General features: G+C 31.4%; 1 protein-coding gene across 9 annotated transcripts in view; it reads left to right on the forward strand.

Moving 5' to 3' along the window:
* The window catches only part of DLG1 (discs large MAGUK scaffold protein 1), a gene marked incomplete at its 5' end in the record, with an annotated part of 224,257 nt that overhangs the window by 112,945 nt on the left and 97,346 nt on the right, over positions 1-13,966 (forward strand). For 6 of the 9 annotated variants that reach the window (XM_081137784.1, XM_081137780.1, XM_081137783.1 and 3 more), the window contains 2 exons: positions 637-735; positions 12,561-12,614. In XM_081137784.1, coding sequence (XP_080993910.1) covers positions 637-735; positions 12,561-12,614 — 153 coding nt within the window. The remainder of the gene's footprint in view (positions 1-636; positions 736-12,560; positions 12,615-13,966) is intronic. The other 3 variants (XM_081137787.1, XM_081137785.1, XM_081137786.1) reach the window with 1 other exon arrangement.

Here is a 13,966-nt window from a genome sequence, read left to right on the forward strand (position 1 = left end):
ACAAAACTTTTTAGTTTAAATTATATCACTAGAGTTCACAATTCTTTTTTCATTTTTTCCAGAATATGTCTGGCACATAATAGATACTCAATAAATGCTAGTTGAATTAATGACCTTACAGGCAGGTTCTTGATAATAGAGGTTAATGGCACAGGTTAATTTAAGTTACACAAATTCAATTTTCAAGTCCTTTGAATCTTGCCTGTGGATTTGTAAGCCCCAGTTACCTACCTGAGGGGCTAAGGAATTACTTTTGATTCTTTGAATACAAGGAGGAAAGTAGTCAAATATATTCTGAATGCTAGAAAAATATTTTGTAATCTGTCTCTGAAGTTAGTGTCTTGTCTCTTAGAGCAGGAGCGTTGTAAGTTATTATCTTTTGTTATTTTCATTTAAACATCTAAGGAGTAGTCACTCATTAACTACATCGCACTTAAAATACTTGTGATATAAGTATTAATAAAATAATTTCTGGAGATAATTTTCTCATTTAAATTGAGGCAATACATTAATATTTTACCTATTTCTCAGTTATTTCTGAAAACTATAATTTATCTTTATGACAAAACTTTCTGTTATGTGTTTGTTTCCTTTTTATTTTGGTATTTTTCCTGATTTTTTGTCGATGATTTTTAGCCAACAGAAGCTGTACCTCTCTCTCCTCCCACTGTCCCTGTGATCCCTGTCCTGCCAGTCCCTGCTGAGAATACTGTCATCCTACCCACCATACCACAGGTTTTTATTAGTTTCTTTTTTCTTTATAAAAATTTAATTTGCTTTTAATGTTTCATTTGTACTTTTTTCAAAGTGTTTTAATTATTTATGTTAGATTTGGTAATTTGCTTTGGGCTTCAATTGGTATTTTTTAGTGAATTAAATATTAGGGATTTAATATAAAGTGGGTTCAGTATTTGCCATTTTATTAGGTTGTCTGTGAAATAGGACACATTCTAAACTTCATAATGTTGAACCTCCTTAGATTTATCATGACTTTTGTACTTTTAAATGTGAAACAGGTTTAAAATATTTTTGCTTTTGAAAATTCTGTTTTATTTTCTAAAGATAAAAACTGTTGTCTTCCTGATCTTGTACTGGATGTGTCATTTTATTTAGCATTTTGTTTCATAGTATATATTTATCTCCTTTGGAAATATTCATCTTTCTGTCATTTGATTAGATAATATACTTCACATGTATTAGTCAAGTATAATAGCCAATGTATATAAAGTATATGGGAATTCTTTGTGCTACCTTTGCAGCATTTCTATAAATCTAAAACTATTCTCAAATAAAGTTAATTTTGAAAAAGTTAACGTGCAGCAGTCAAAAAATAAAATGAGATAATTGACAGATGTCAGATTCAGAACCTTTTTTCGCTTTCAGAGCTTTAGTAGTTAGTTAAAGGAGATGGCTTAAGACACTAACTGCCTTACTAACAGAGTTATCCAAAGTCAAAATAGTGGTAGTATTATTAAGTATAATCATAACGATCTTTGGTGTGGAAGATCTCAGTCTTATTTAAAGTGTAGACAGGTACATCTTTAGGTATTCTTACAATTATTGATCTATAGTAGAAAGTCTAGGTAAAAATAATACGTTTGCTATGTAAATGCAGTTTCAAAATAAGTCCCATCGGGGGGGAAATGGGATATCAGCTGTGATTACTCGCATCTCTATGCACTGACCCTCTCCTAAAAAATGAAAATCAGTAGGAGCATCATATAAAATATGATGCTAGGGGAAATTACAGGTATTACACTAAGGCTTTAATAATTCTAAATAAGCAGCCTAAGGGTTATTATAATAAATGTAGCATCTTTCCAAGTTTCTAGAATTTAGTAACATAATAATTTTTTAGTAGGAGATTTGAAAGTTTATTTTACTCTTGTCACTTCAATTCATCTTTTGATGTTAAAATCGTTTTCTAGAATCCTTTAAAGTTTTGTAGTGGTTTCTGTTATTATATTCAATAGAGAACCTGTCCTTTCCTCTTCAGAGTTCTCTGATTCACTTACTCTAAGTGTCCCTAACATAGCATCACACTGTACCTGGAAATTGTTGAGACATTGTATAGCCTTATAGTTATAAAGGTCTGAGTCAATTTGATCTGGTTTGGAATTCCATTCCTGCCTCTTACTAGCTGTGTAACCGAGCAGTTTACTTAACCATTCTAAGCTTCTGTTTACTCATCTGTAACACTGCAAATGATAATAGTACTAACTTGACATGTTTTACTATCATTGAAAAAATGATAATGCGTAGGTAGCTTGGCTATTCATATTGTTATTTCATATTTCTTTGCGATAATAAACTAAGGAACAAATTATAAAAACAAATAAGGATATCTGCACAAGAGAGAGGCTTCTTTATTCCATCTAGTCTCATTTTAGGTTTTAAATACACTACAAAAGTCCATGTAGGGGAATTTGATAATTTATGTTATATTGTGAGAAGACTATGGGTGTGCCTCATTTTCCAGAATAAGTGTTTTCCTGATTAATGGAGTATAACATGTACCTTATAAAATAATACAACTAATTATTTGTCCCAAATAAATTTTGAAGTTCATATTTAATATATAAGCCAATTTTAACATGTTAAATGGATGTAATCTTTCTTCTAAAGATCTATTTTATTTTTCCTTCCTTAACATTTTCTTCCATGATCTTTTGCTGTGTTAATGGGGCTTCATATATTTTTTAATTTATCTTTATTTTCGAAAGTATTACAGATGTTCCCCTTTTTCCCCCATTGACTCCCTCCACCCACCCCCCCTTCCCCAGGCCTTCACCGCACTGTCTGTGTCCATGGGTTATGCATATATGTGTACAAGTACTTTCCATTTTAGATGCATCACAGTCTAATAGAAACAGAAGCAGAAGATGCAAGATTTATAGTCTAGTCCTGCCTTTGTGACTCAAGTTACTTAACCGTTTTGAGTTTTATACTCCCTTCATCTACTAAAATGGGGAAATAATGCATCCCTGACTACTTCAAAATGAGTTTGAAGATCAGGCAAATTAGACAGATAGCTAGATAGATCATAATTACTGTCTTTCATTATTTGTAGAACTTTTATACTTTTCAGAGTGATTTTATATTGATACCATGTCATTTAAATTTTATGAAAGCCCTCTGAAGTAGGAATTATCATGCTTATACAGAATGGTACAGAGAAAGATATTCAATAGCTTCTTGAAGTTTCAGAAAGAGCATGGGCTTTATAATGCAACCTACCATTCACTTCTGGCTTCATTCACCATTTCCTGGCCTCCTTTCTGGATATGTGATGGTGGGGAAATTACTCAGCTGCCCAGAGCCTCTATTTCTCCACATAGAAACTGAGCACATAGTAGGTGAATAACAGATACTATTTCTTCCTAATGGAGATATAATCACATAATTTCTCTGATACTGGCCTATTAAATATACAGGCTTATTTCCACCCCAAAGTAAATATTCTGCTTTAGAACCAGATGCTTTAGACCTCTATTTCTACCAGTGTTGTAAAGAGCTATCATGTAATGAGGTATTGTTGAAAATGCTTTAATGCTATTTTTTTATGTGTGTGTGTCACTGTCTTTGTCCATACTCAGATATGTGCTTTGGAGGAATTGGTTTTTGCTCAATTTTTTGTTATTGTTCTAATCATGTATATACTAAGAAGAATATAGCATTTTCCTTGTCTCTAGGAACCTACTTACTATCTATTTATGCAAGAGACAAGTTAATAAATAATTCCCATATGACATGAGAGTAGTTGCATTAGAAGTATATCCAGTCCAGAGCATCCTATTGCTTCTGGACCGTTCAGGTTTCACAAAACATCTGGGTATTTAGTTTTAATGATTTGACCATTAATATAATCTGAAGCATGACTTGATATGTTTTCATTTTACTGATAATCTTAAATAGAATAGCATACTTTGGATTACACTGATGAGCCTTTTTTAACCATACACTAATATGTGACTGCAGGGCCTTTATTCTATTTGTGTGTTTCTGTTTTTGTGTTTATTTGTTTTTGTAATATTTTCAAATCTTTTCAGACTTATAGAAAGTTGCAAGAATAATACGAAGAAATCCCATTTACCTTTACCCAGCTTTCCCAGTTGTTCATATTTTAAGTTACTACATCTGCTTTATCATTTCTCTTTCTATATAATTGACATATTATTTTTCCTATATATTGACATATTATTCCTATTGACATATTATAATTCCTATTGACATATTATAATTGACATATTATTCCTATATAGTTGACACATTATTTTTTGTGAAACACTTAAAAGGAAGTTTCAATCATACCTCTTTTACCCCTAAATACAAATATTTCATAATACTTAATTTTTTTTTAAGTACAATAATATTTCCATAGTACATTGAGGTAAATCAGAAAATTGACATTACAGTAAAACCTCTGTATAATGGACTAATTCAGGCAGGGGTGAGGGGGTGTTCATTAAAGCTGAAAGTCCATCATGTAATAAAGTAGGTTTTCTGAATGCGTATGTTAAAAAATTGACAAATTAGTTTACCTGTTTTACCTGTTTTTACTTATGTAGACTTGTTTGTGTGTAATTAAAATTAAGTATGTATGAAAAGTTTAATTTCACAGAAGGGTTTTCTATATGTATCACAATAATTTTAAATTTATACTGAATAGGTTTAGTAAATGCATGCATTCACCAGTCACCGCAAGTAAACAAATGCACATGGCTGGGGTATGGCTTATTGCACTGTTGGAACATCGCCAGCATGCGTTAAAACTGCTGCAGAAGTCACACCACACCACAACAGAACCAGTGCAGTTACTGCGCATGATGCCATATAATCACATGCTAATCATTTGTCGAACACTATTTACAAGTGGTGACTCCTGGATTTAAATATGTAGACTGTAGTTGTAGATATATAATATTTATTTGTATCAGCGAAATTACTACAGTGTTTTTCCAACATATGGCCTATTCATTAAAATTTGTTAAAAATAACAGTAAATTAATAACAAAAAATAACCTGTTAATTTAATTATAAGCAAATCATGGTTAAAAGCATTTTTAAGTTAACAGGATGTTGATTTTAACATATGACATATAGACTGGAAATTTTGTCTGTTAAATCGAGGTCTGAAAAATCGAGGGTTTACTGTAATACAATGCTGTAATCTGCAGACCTTAATTGTACTTTGCCAGGTGTCCCAATAATGTTCTTTATAGGAAAAACAAAAACAGGTCCTTAGGCCAGTCCAATATCACACATTGCAGTTAGTTTTCATGGTATTTTAGTCTCCTGTGACTTAGAGTGGCTCCACAGTATCTTTCATTAGTATGGCATTTTACAAGAGAACAGGCTCTTTTGTAGAATATTCTTCAATTTGTGTTTGTTTGATGCATTCATAATTAGATTGAGATCATATATTTTTTCCAAGATTTTTATTGTGGTAAAATACACAGAATGTAAAATTTACCACCTTAATTATTTTTGAATTGACAGTTTATTGGTATTATATGTGTATTCATATTGTTGTGCAACCATAGTCCATCATCCATCGGCCAACTCCCCATTTTTCGTTCCCCCCGAGGACCTGGCAACCATCGTTCTACTTTCTGTCTCTATGATTTTGACTCTGAGTACCTCATATAAGTTTTATTATATAGTATTTGTTTTCAAACACCTTGAGTTACTATATGATGTCGTTTCATTTGAGCCTGCAGGACTCCCTTTACCAGTTCCTTCAGGGCTGGCCTACTGGTAATGAACTCCCTCAGTTTTTGTTTATCCGAGAGTGTTTTAATTCCTTCCTCACATTTGAAGGGCAGTTTTGCCAGATATAGAGTTCTTGGTTGACTGTTTTTGTTTTTGTTTTTGTTTTAGCTCTTGGACTATATCAGCCCCCTGCCTTCTGACCTCTAGAGCATCTGTTGATAATCTTATTTAGGATCTTATGTCTGTAACAAGTTAATTCTTTTTTGGCTGCTTTCAAAGTTTTCTTTTGTCTTTTTTTCATCTTGCAAAACTAAAACTCTTTACCCATTACATAAATAACCCCCCTCTTTTTTCTTCCCCCCCAGGACCTGGCAGTCATTGTTCTACTCTATGTATCTCTGGTTTTGACTCTCCTGAGTATTTGTCATATAGTACTTGTGGGGTTTTTTGTGGCTACCTTATTTTGCTTAGCATGTCCTCAAAGTAACCCATGTTGTAGCATATGTAGCATCAAATTTTCTTTTTTTGAAGGCTAAATGATAGCCCATTTTATGTATATACCACATTTTGTTTTTTTCATCTGTCGATGGACTTGGTTTACTTCCACATTTTAGCTGTTGTGAATAATGCTGCTATGAACATGTGTATACAAATACCTCTTCGAGACCCTGGTTTCAGTTCTTTGAGTATATACCCCAAAGTGGAATTACTGAATCATGTGGTGATTTTAGTTTGGGGGAACGGCCATACTGTATTCCACAACAGTTATATTATTGTATATTTTCAACAACAGTGCTCAGTGGTTCCAATTTCTCCACATCCTCATCAATACTTGATAGATTCTTTTTTAGTGATAGTAGCCAGCCTAATGGGTGTGAGGTAATATCTCATTGTAGTATTGATTTGTAAATTCCCTAATGACTAGTGATGTTGAGCATTTTTTCATATGCTTATTGACAATTTGTATATCTTCTGTGGAGAAATGTCTATTGAAGTACTTTACCCATTTTTGAATCGGGTTATTTGTTTTTTGTTGAGTTTTAGGAATTGTCTATGTATTCTGGATATTAATTCCTTATTATATATGATTTGCAAATATTTTCTCCCGTTGTGTAGGTTGCTTTTTACTCTATGGATAGTGTCTTCAATGCACAAAATTTTCACTTTTCAGGAAATCCAAATTTTCTCTATTTTTTTTTTTGCTTGTGCCTTTAGGTGTTACATCTAGTGAATCGTTGTCAAATCCAGTGTCATGGAGCTTTTTTGCTATGTTTTCTACTAAGAGTTTTATTGTTTTAGGTTTTACATTTAGGTCCTTATTCATTTAATTTGTGTGTGTGGCATTAGGTGTGAGTCCAGTTTCATTCTTTTGCATGTGGGTATCCAGTTTAACTAGCACCATTTGATGAAAAGATTGTCTTTTCCCCATTGAATGTCTTGGCACCCTTGTCAAAGATAATTTGACCATATGTGAGAATTTATTTTGGGCTCCCTGTTCTATTTTATTGATCCATATATCTGTCTTTATGCCAGTTGCAAGCTATTTTGATTACTGTAGCTTTGTAGTAAGTGTTGAAATAAGGAGTGTGAATCTTCCAGCTTTTTTTCTTCTTTTTAGGATTATTTTGCTATTTAGATATCTGAGATTCCACATGAGTTTTCTGATGGATTTTTCTGTTTCCACAAAAAATGTCATTGGGATGTTGATAGGGATTGGTAGGGATTAGATTAAATCTGTAAATTGCTTTGGGTAGTAATGACATCTTAACAAAATTATCTTATAATCCATGAACACAGAATGTGTTTCCATTTGTTTTTGTTGTTTTTAATTTCTTTAGGCAGTGTTTTGTAGTTCATTGTACAAGGCTTACCTTGTTGGATAAATTTATTCCTCATTATTTTATTTTTTTAGTTGCTTTTCTAAATAGATTTATTTTTGTAATTTTCTTTTCAAATCGTGTATAGAAATACAACTGATTTTTGTGTGTTGACTGTCTTGTTACTTTACTAAATTTGTTTATTCTAACGTTTTTTTTTTAATGGTATCTTTGGGATTTTCTACATATATGTTCATATCATCTGCAGAGATAATTTTTCTTCTAATTCAGATATTTTTTAGTTCTTTTTATTGCCTAATTGTCTGGTTGTGACTTCAGTACTATGTAGAATAGAAATATTAAAAGCAGCATTCTTGCCTTGCTCCTGATCTTAGGGGAAAAGCTCTCAGTCTTTCATGATTCAGTGCAATGTTTATTGTGGATTTTTCATATATGACTTAGTCTTGGTAGTAGTTTATTTATTTGGCGTAGGTTATTCAGTTTTTTGGTGTACACTTGCTAATAATCCTTTTTATTTCTTTAGAATTGGTAGTAACGCTCCCACTTTGATCTCTGATTTTAATAATTTGAATCTTCTTTCTCTTTTTCGTAGTTCATCTAGCTAAAAGTTTGTCAGTTTGTTGATCTTCTCAAAGAACCAGTTTTTGGTCTCATTGATTTTAATTTTTCTATTCTCTATCTCTGCTCTAATTACTATTTCTTTCCTTCTGCTAACTTTGGGTTTCCTTTGTTCTTTTTCTAGTTCCTTAAATTGTGAAGTTAGGTTGTTGATTTGTGTGATCTTGTTTTTTAAGGTAAGCATTCGTAGATATAAACTTCCCCTTTAGCACTGCTTTTGCTGTGTCCCATAGGTTTTGGTATGTTGTGGTTTTATGTTGTGGTTTTTATTTTCATTCATCTCTAAGTAGTTCCTCTTTTCCTTTCTGACTTCTTTGATCCATTGGTTTTTTTAAGAGTGTGTTGTTTAACTTCCACAATTTGGTGAACTTTCCAGCTTTCCTTCTGTTTTTGCTTACTATCTTGATCTCATTTTGGTCACAGAAAATAACTTTGTATGTTATTTACCTTTCTGAATCTACTGAGACTTAGTATGTGGCCTTAAATATGGTCTAGTTGGGGAAATGACCCATGTGCATTTAGAAGAATATATGTATGCTGCTATTGTTAGGTAGAGTGTTCTGTATATGTCTGTTAGGTCTGATTTATTTATTGTGTCACTTAAGTTCTCTGTTTCCTTACTGACGTTTTTGTCTGGTTGTTTTACACATTTTGAATGAAGCATTGAAGCTTCCAACTATTGTAAAACTGTCTACTTCTACCTTTTAATCCTGTCTTTCTCTTTTTGCTTCATAATTTTGATGGTTTGTCATTAGGTACATAAATGTTTATAATTGTTATATCTTCTTGCTGTATTGAACCTTTTATTAATATGTAATGTACTTCTCTATCTCTTGTAACCTTTTTTATTTAAATTCTATTTTGTCTAATAGTACAGTGACTCCTGCTATTTTTTGGTTATTATTTGAATGGAATGTCTTTTTACTTTTAACTTGTTTGTCTTTGGATCTCAGTGAGTCTTGTAGACAGCATCTATGTTTTTATCCATTCTGGCAATATTTTTTTTCTTGATTGCAGAGTTTAATCCATTTACAGTTAAAATAATTACTATTAAGGAAGGACTCTGTCATTTTGTTATTTGTTTTCTATATTCCATTCCTTATACCATTTTGTCCCATATTTCTGCATTACTGTCTAATTTTTTGTTTGGTTGATATTTTTTTTGTAGTGAATGTTTAAATTCCTTTTCCATTTTATTTTGTGTACATTCTTAGCTATTTTCTTTGTGGTTACCATGGGGATTAAATTTAACATCCAAAAGTTATAACACTCTAAATTGAATTTATACCAGCTTAATTTCAATAATATACAAAATCTCTGCTCTTTTAACAGTTTCATTCACACCCTATTAAGTTGTTGATATCACGGAATTATATATTTCTACAGTGTATATTTAAAAATATGTAGACTAATAATTTTAGCTGTAGTCATCTTTTCAATTATATACTAAAAACAAATTGGAGTTACAAAGCAAAGTTACCATAATATTAGCTTTTAGATTAATAATTGATTTAGTTATTTACTAACATTGGCTTTAATTCTTTACTAATAATTAGCTTTTAGACTAATAATAGCTTTCAGAATAATTTAAGTATAATTATTAAAATATTAATATCTTAAATCATGTAGAAAACAAAAAGAGGGATGTTACATCAATACCAGCTTCTACAGTTGTATTTATTTTATCAAGATTTTATTTCTTCAAACACCTTGAGTTACACATAAGGTGTTTTATCATTTCAGCCTGCAGGACTCCCTTTATCATTTCTTTCAGGGCTGGTCTACTGGTAATGAACTCCCTCAGTTTTTATGTATCTGAACATGTCTTAATTCGTCACTCACATTTAAAGGACAGTTTTTGCCAGATATAGATAGGATTCTTGGTTGACTTTTTTTTTTTTAGCTCTTTGAATATATCAGCCCACTGCTTTCTGTCCTCTCCAGAGTTTCTGATGAGAAATCTGTTGATAATCTTACTGAGCATCTTTTGTCTGTAACAAGTTACTTCTTTCTTGCTGCATTCAAAATTTTCGTTATCTTTGTCTTGTAACAGTTTGACTTAATGTGCCTTTGTGTGAATCTTTTTTAGTTCATCCTACCTTGAGTTTGTTGAGCTTCTTGGATGTTTATATTCAGGTCTATCATCAGATTTGGAAATGTTTTGACCATTATTTCTTCAGATTTTTTTCTCTGCTCTTTGATCTCTCTCTGCTCCTGGAAGTTGCACAATGTGTCTATTGGTCTGCTTAATGGTGGCCCACAGGCCTATTCAACTCTGGTCGCTCTTTAGTCTTCTTTCTGTTCTCAGACATAATTTTTATTGTTTTATCTTTAAATCCACTGATTCTTTCTTCGCCCTCCATCCCTTCCTCTCTTCCACTCTAAAAATCAATGGAGAAAATACCCTCAGGTGAGGATTAATAGCAACAACAAAAACAAAAAACTTAATGTTTGATTTAATCTAGTTTTTCTTGCTTTACTTTTTATTATTAAAACTTTCCAAAATATTCAAATGTAGAGGGAGTAGTATAGTGAACTCCCTTGCATACTCATTACCCAACTACAGCAGTCATCAACTCGTGTATATGATCTATAGCCTCTCCCACTTCTAACCTCATGGTTTTATTTTGAAGTAAATTTAACACTTTATATTATTTTTCTTTGTATATATTTCAATATCATATAGTGTTTTTATATGACTAGAACCAAAAGTGATCTTCTGAGTTGATGCACATGAGCAGCTAGCATTTTAATAATTTTGGTATAAATTAGATTTCCAAATTTTCCCACTCTATGTTGAGTAATAAATGGGTAGAGGGAACTAAATGGCTTTCTTGTCATAATTTTTTATGAATGTAACTTCTTTTGTAACTTAAAATAGTCTCTTTCTTATCCTCTTCTGTAATTCCTTAAACAAAATGAGGTGAAGTTGTACCATTAATTTTTTTTAAAATAAGTGAAATATTATCAATTTGAGGTATCTCAGTAGGTCATTGGGAAATGAATATTTTCAAATACTCATAAAATCTCGTGTCTGTAAGTTGACTAGCTTTGCTTAAAAGCAATCTTACAAATAGTATCTTTATTAGATTTGGTTTTCACTGAATCATTCAAAAGTAGACTATGATATTCAAAGGTAGAGCTCCACATAAAAGTAATGTCATGCTTATATATAATAAAGTATTATCTACTTATTTTTAATCTGTTGCTTTATGTAGCCCAAATGCGTACTGTATAATTAGTTAGCCATGACTATGTTGTCTTAAAACATTTTATCATATGATCATCCATATATAGTACTTTGCCGAAAAGAATGTAAAACATTTGAACTCTGAATATCTACTTTTTAGAAAATCCTATACACTTAGAAGAAAATTGTTGTTTTGTATATAATGTTTGTTTCATACAGCTTTTATGTGTAATTCTTTATTAACTGTAGTAGAACTATTAATATGTATAAATATATTTCCTAACAGTTGTTTAAAGGATAGTCATCTTTGGATAGTTGTTTGTTTGTTTTTTCTATGAAAATTTCACTTGATTTGGTATTTCTATACTTTTAAATATGAAAAGGAATGATAATTTTTAGGGGAATCATCAGTTTTCTATTGTGTTCCTGGTCTGTTCTGATATGTTTTTTATTTGGCATTAATTGCATTTTATTTCTTAAATTTTATTTCACCTACATAATAATTACTTTCCAGCTTAATCAGAAAACCATGCTTTTTTAATCCAAACTTAATTAGATGTATGTGAGGGGGTTTTTTGCTTGTTTCTTTGGTTTATTTTTGGTTTGGATTAAAAATTTTTGTAACCATTGTTATTCTGTGAGTGGTCTAGAATAACAGTTGGAAAGCAATAATTGCAGCTGAAAATAATTGGGGGCTTTTACATTAACATTCCTTTTCCAGTTTTCTAAAAGTTTGTGATCGATTTTTTTGTATGGTAGACTTTTTTTCATGTTAAAACACAATTCAGTGTGGGGAAGAATTTTTTTTTCCTGGGTGATAAAGTGATTGGAATCTTCATGGAATCCTTGGGAACAGAAAAGCTAATGATTTCTAAGCAATTCAGGAAGAGTTGTTTGTTATACTGAAGAATACTTATAGATTTTTTGAGAAGGCTGGTGAACGACTTTGTAAATCTTAAGAAAATTGTCTGTTTTAGCAAAAATAACAATTTATTTCTCAAAAGCAAATCTAATTTAACTGCTTATACCCATTTCCATTTGCTGCTGGAAACTGGGTAAATTGTTTAACATATGCAAAGCTCATATAAAAGTATAATTTAAGAAATAGAAAATCTTTCATATGCTTCTAACATTTGTGAACATTAATATGTAAAGTGTCAATTTTCCTGTTAAGCTAACACGTTTACAATTCTTTCTTTAAGGCAAATCCTCCTCCAGTACTGGTCAACACAGATAGTTTGGAAACACCAACTTATGTAAGTTCCATTTCATCCCACATTTAAATAATTCTGCTTTTCCTGTTCAGTTTTTTATATAGATATAAAGATGGCAGCATTATTTTCTCTAATATATTGTACCTACAATGCTCTATCACTGGGCTGCAGTTATTAAAGTAAATGAAGCAATACTGTCATTTTTTGGTTGTTTCTTTTCCTCATACTTGTATGCAGAGCAGAAATGTTGAAAGTTATGGTTTTATTTTTAAATCAAAATGATTAACTTTCACCAAAGGCTATTTCTGACCAGTGGTCACTAACACAATGCCACATATTCAGAGAGTCATTTTAGAAATCTAATTGAGTGACTGAATTTTTAGTAACCAGGTTTATGTGTGTATTCACATATTAAAATAGTTATAGCTATATAACTTTAAATTGATTGGTTTGTCTCTCTAAACTTACTTTGTTAAAAAGCCCTCTTTGCCTTAAAGATAAATAGCCAGAACAGAATCTGATCTAACATTTTTCACCCCAGAGAAAAATGTCTTTAGGAATATTTAAGTAGAAGTAGTGCCTGTGCATTTTCTAAATCAAATGGCACATATTTCATAAACTGTAAAAATCCTTCCCTCTTGTTTTTGAACTGCAGTTTATTTCAGGCTATACTTTGAAACACTTTATTTGACTTTATTTTTTTGTATTCGTATGAATATGGATGTATCGGATATCTGGGGATTTTGGAAAACATCAAATAATATTTAAAACAAACAGAAATGCTCTTCTACACTTTTTATCAGATTCCTTTCAGTCAGTGTTACCTTTCACGTTGATGTAGAGGACTTAAACAGAATTTTGTTTGTACGTTTGCCAATATTTTCTTCACATTTATTTCTCCTTCCCTTGTTCTCTTTGTTGACCTATAGTTTTGCTTGTGGGCTGAGTCCCTAAGTGATTAAATATTTTTATTTTTAAAATCCTTTCAACTGAAAGATCAATATAAAAGAATTAACAGAGAAAACAATATCAACAAAGAAAATAAATACATATGTATTTTAGGGGAACTATCAACAAATTAAAGCAAGATAAGCATGCTAAGCAGCAAATGTAAAGTAAAAGTTGTATGATTTCCAGTTTGTATGACATAGCATTCAAAAATATATTTCCTGCTAAATAAGCAGGGTATGCTGGAGGTCTCTTAAGAGCATTCACTACCCACTTTGGGAGCTTTGCTAGGACTCACAAGACTCAGCATAAGATTTATTACCCCTATTTAGTAAGTCAGGATCTGTAGTCAGATTATAAGACAGTATGTCTAGAGGAGTCCATGTTTAGATTTCCTTATACTTTCTTCCTCCCATGAGGTGTCATGCAGAGCACTCTCTTCCCTA

Source organism: Miniopterus schreibersii (assembly GCF_964146895.1).
Source record: "Miniopterus schreibersii genome assembly, chromosome: 5".
Taxonomy (NCBI): domain Eukaryota; kingdom Metazoa; phylum Chordata; class Mammalia; order Chiroptera; family Miniopteridae; genus Miniopterus; species Miniopterus schreibersii.